Source organism: Notothenia coriiceps, unplaced genomic scaffold (assembly GCF_000735185.1).
Source record: "Notothenia coriiceps isolate Sejong01 unplaced genomic scaffold, NC01 NC01_scaffold00007193, whole genome shotgun sequence".
Lineage (NCBI taxonomy): Eukaryota > Metazoa > Chordata > Actinopteri > Perciformes > Nototheniidae > Notothenia > Notothenia coriiceps.
The window spans coordinates 1-4573 of NW_011339894.1; the positions used below are offsets into that span (position 1 = coordinate 1).

The window sequence follows — 4573 nt, forward strand, 5'->3', positions numbered from 1 at the left end:
CCCAATTACGCCCCTCCAAGTGTCTCTATCATTGCCCAAATGTGCGTTGAAGTCTCCCAGCAAGATTAAAGAGTCCCCTTTAGGAACCCCATACAGGACTCTTTCCAGGGTCGAATACTCCAACAAAGAAGCACCCAACTGTGGGCTTGTGAGTATCCCCACCCGCCCGGCGCCTCGCACCTTGGGCAACTCCGGAGAAGAATAGAGTCCAACCCCTATCCAGAAGTAAGGTTCCAGAGCCGACGCTGTGCGTAGAGGTGAGCCCAACCAGATCCAACTGGTAACGCTCCACCTCCCGCACAAGCTCCGGCTCCTTCCCCCCCAGAGAGGTGACGTTCCACGTCCCCAAAGCCAGCTTCTATCGCCCGGGTCTGGTCCGTCGAGACCCTCTGCCTTCACTGCCACCCTTCTGGCAGCGCACCCGACCCAATCGCTGTTTATCGTAGGTGGTGGGCCCGCGGAACGGAGAAGCGGAGGTGTTGCCCACGTTGCCTTTTCGGGCTGTGCCCGGCCGGGCTCCGTGGCAAGCCCGGCCACCAGACGCTCGCCGACGAGTCCTCCTTCTGGGCCTGGCTCCAGAATGGGACCCCGGGCTTCCTCTGGGCCGGGTATCCTCACTTCTTGTGTCTTATTTCATGAGGTCTTTGAACCAATCAGGCCCCTTGCCTGAGACCAATTTGCCATGGGAGACCCTACCAGGAACACAAGGTTCCAGACAACACAGCCCCCAGGTTCATCAGGGCACACAAACCTCTCTACCACGGTAAGGTGCTGGTTCTTCAGAATCAGCACCTTACCGTGGTGGAGAGGCTGCTGGTTATTTCTGATCTTCTTTATTTCAAATGTATTTGTTATTTGAAGTCGTGCATGATGTCTGCTTATTTCTGCCGTTTGAGCTCTACATCCACGATTCACTTTGTTCACTTGTTTTATTATTATTATTATTAATAATGGACATGTTCCCCTTTAATTGTGTTATTTCGGTGAGTGGTTCTGCTTTGTGAAGCCCCTGAGCAAGTGTTATTTGTGATACTGGGTTATATAAATAACATGTCCTCTCTGTCCTGCAGGCGGCTCAGAGCTGCAGTTCGCTGGAAGACGGAGCCTCGCCGCCTGCTGACGGAGGAGGAGTTCCAGCGGGAGGCGGAGGAAGAGACTCGTAAAGCTCTGGAGGATCTGAGGAAGAACTGCAGCAGCCCCGAGTTCAGGTCCTGGAGGACCGTGGCCCGCCTGCAGTCCCCCAAAAGGTGCCGTCCTCTCCCTCTGTTTCTCAGTGCAGATTATTTAAAAGCGCCTCGGCTAATCCTGTTAAATCAACGGAGCGTCGTGCCTAAAACCCGGGTCCTCTTGTATTTATTAAGAAAACAAGAAAGACCATATTCTTTATTTACCCACAAGGGAGAATCCAGTTTTACTGGGGTGATGTGATACTTTGATTTATTCTGTGTGACTGGCGGAGCCACACACAGTCTAGTATTCAACATACTTATCTCACTTTTATTCTCCTTCTTCCGCCACAAATGTTGTCATGCTACTCGCCCGGCAGCGTTGACACGAAACACACAAATAACACATCAAAACGTCCGGAGTGACCGGGATCGTGTTGCTATGACTTTTATTAGAGATTCGCCTAGCCGTTTTCACGCAAATCACAGAAAACTGCGATCATTTGCCCGATAGGAATGAACGGGAAATCCATTTGAACAGAGCTCAAAAACACCGCACTTTGACCCCAGACAGATTCCACATATTTTAACGTAGAACAAAAATTACAAGTTGAAAGGGTTCTCGAGACTATGGACTTTATTAGTCTAATTGGATATGTTTTGATAGCGAGTACGGTTCTCATGTAGTCGCAGTTTACGTTTTGTGAAAATATGACTTTATTTATTTGTAATTCTTTTTGTTATCATTAAGGTTAAAGGGTTCATATGTCAATGTTTACAAATTGCTTGATCATTAAATCATGAATGCTTTATTGATTAACCTGACTTGCATGATTAATAAAAAGGTTGTTTTTGTTTCTAAAGGTAATTTATTAACTCTCGCTTTCAGGCTGTCTGCACAGTTTGATTGGAGGTATATTAATATTGATCCGTCCATAACACCTCTCAGAGATCAGTGTTTATATTTCTTTGTACTGTTTCTGATTCTGATTCGATGTAAAGCGTCTTTGAGCACCAGGAAAAGCACTATCACAATTAAATATATTATTATTATTATATTTATACGTGTGGTTTGTAGCACCGTGGTTTCTTATTACAGAGTACACCCTGTAGGGAGTAAAACTCTAACACAGAAAAGACCAGTCTGTGCTGCCCCAGAACGCCTCGTTGGACATTTCTCTTTTTTACATTGTTTGCTTCCTGGGTTCTGTGACGTGCCCATACCCAAATGGCCGTTACGTTAAGTCCGTGGAGCCGTTACGTTAAAATGAATAGTGAAGATTGAGTGTGTGTGAGGAAGTCCGTGGATTGGGGGGCAGGAGCTCCAACAAGCCGTGTAGGACAGAGAGTGAATACACACACTACACAGAGATGCTGTTTGAGAAACCAATGTGAGTTTGGAACATTGAACAATGTAAATCTATTGTAGTAGACCTCAACTATGGAATTATGATCCGTAGAAGTGGCCATGACACGGGACCTTTAATATCTTTCATGTTTGTAAAGCACTTTGAATTGCCTCGTGTTGAAAGGCTCTATAAATAAACTCGCCTTAGCTAGGGCTGCAAACTGTATATGAATGTAATATAATATCGTGCCGTATCGTTGCTGATGTGTTTTCCCTCCTCAGGTTTGCAGACTTCGTGGAGGGCTCTCCTCACCTGGTGTCCAACGAGGTGTCGGTGCACGCGCAGGAGTACGGCTTCGGAGGGTCCTTCTTCGAGGAGGAGTTCTTCGACACGGACGACGAGGAAGACGACGACATGAAACCTCTGGAGATCCCGGAGTGAGACGACGCTTTGTGGAGAATAAAGAGACGATTTAAGTATTGCCTTTCAGGACAAACGATGAGAGGAGAGCCGCTCTGCGCGAGCTAACGTCCGGAGAGAGGAGGACACGGATCGTGGTCTCCAGAGAAATGACAGGAAGTGGAGCGGTCTAAAGACGAAGTGATGTAGCTTCAAAGGATGTAAACAAACTCTTTGTTGAGGGAGAATCTGACGGTGATCGGGAGCGCTTTCTTTTGGAGGTCAAAGCTAATGTTTCACTGCGTGATGGCAGCGTGTACGGGCCAGAGAATGCAAACACTTGAGGAAATAAAAAGTGGGTTTTTTTCTGATTAAACTCGATTTATCTTTTATCTCAATGGGAATAAATTCTGCTCTGTTTTTCTGAATGACTGAAAAATCCCAAAAGAAGCTTTTCCTGATTTCCTAGAAGTCCCACCTCGTTACTTCTGCCAGGTGTTCAGCCCTGATCGTTGCTGACGCATCTTTTTAAGTCTCTGATTCATCAGGAGTTAGTGGTCACAGATCAGAGCGTGTCTGTGTTGGATTGAGACTCAAGTGTCTCCCAATATCTACCAAACAAAGGGGTTGCATGGAAAGCTTCTTTGCATGAGACGTACCCTTCAACTGAGGCTGAATATGTGCCTTCGTTCATTTATAAATAAGAAGACTTGCGATTAATAATCCCCCATCAGTTTTGCAATTCTGCTTTATTTGTTTTATTGAACATTTGACCCTAAAACCAATAAATACAGTCGCTTTTCAACTCTAAAAGTCCCAGATTATAAATATATTAGAGTCTTTCTTTAAGTATTTATCACGCATTATTACTACAGCGGTGTTTAGTCAGCCCTGCCGATGTTTCCCGTTAATTCAGAAAAACAAACAGTATTCATTTCCACGATTTCTCCAAACGTTGAGATGAAATAATCTCTGTTTCTTAAATAAATGCTTGACGCTGTTTGTGTTGTCTTTAGCTCAGGAGAGGTGTTTACGTTCAGTGTGTCTGACTTTTGTTTGTGTTTCACTGTTTTCAATTTAATGGACATAAACACAGGAAGTGTCCCCAAAGTATTTTGAATAAAAGAATATGAATTGAGCTCTGACGTGTTTCCATTAGCATCATTGTGAGGTAATGAAAGATAAGGAAAGTCCACGAGGCTTTGGGTAATCACGCATGTCTCACTTGAAGCCATGAAGCTGTTATTTAAGTGGCTGCAGAGGAGATTTCTGAAGTTGTGCAAAGTGATTTACTCTCTGCTCCGTCTGTGTCCGTGTAACACGAGGCAATCAGATGGAAACATTATGCATAAAAGAAAATGCACAGTTACAACGTCTCAGGAGCTGCACCTATTCATCGTCTTGACCATCAGATCCTTCACATGATCAATGAAGGGTCTCCATAGGGTCTCAAACTCAGGCTGTCTAGCTCTTAATATATAGGATATCTCGTCCAATGGGAGGCCTGACAGCATCCGTGGCAGCCAATGAGTGATGAGTGACTTTTCCCAAAACAATGCCATAAAGGTTTTGGCGTAGAGCGAGCTGAGGACTCTCTATATTCATATAACAGATCTTTGGATCCAGTGAAACCTGCTTTGAAATTATAATCTCTATCTC

At 45.0% G+C, this 4573-nt stretch overlaps 1 protein-coding gene across 1 annotated transcript; it reads left to right on the forward strand.

The window, feature by feature from the left end:
- The first annotated feature begins 760 nt into the window (after positions 1-760).
- On the forward strand, positions 761-4052 carry LOC104943929 (transmembrane protein 194A-like). The gene is made up of 2 exons (XM_010769398.1): positions 761-1247; positions 2797-4052. The coding sequence occupies exons 1-2, from the start codon at positions 1051-1053 to the stop codon at positions 2954-2956; spliced, it is 357 nt and encodes a 118-aa protein (XP_010767700.1). The 5' UTR covers positions 761-1050; the 3' UTR covers positions 2957-4052.
- The last annotated feature ends 521 nt before the right edge of the window (positions 4053-4573 follow it).

Bases quoted from the DNA above. Each gene is read 5' to 3' on its own strand.
- LOC104943929 (XM_010769398.1), top strand. From the start codon at position 1,051: ATGTCCTCTCTGTCCTGCAGGCGGCTCAGAGCTGCAGTTCGCTGGAAG. The intron at 1,248-2,796 runs GTGCCGTCCTCT...TTCCCTCCTCAG, and splicing joins CGCCTGCAGTCCCCCAAAAG to GTTTGCAGACTTCGTGGAGG.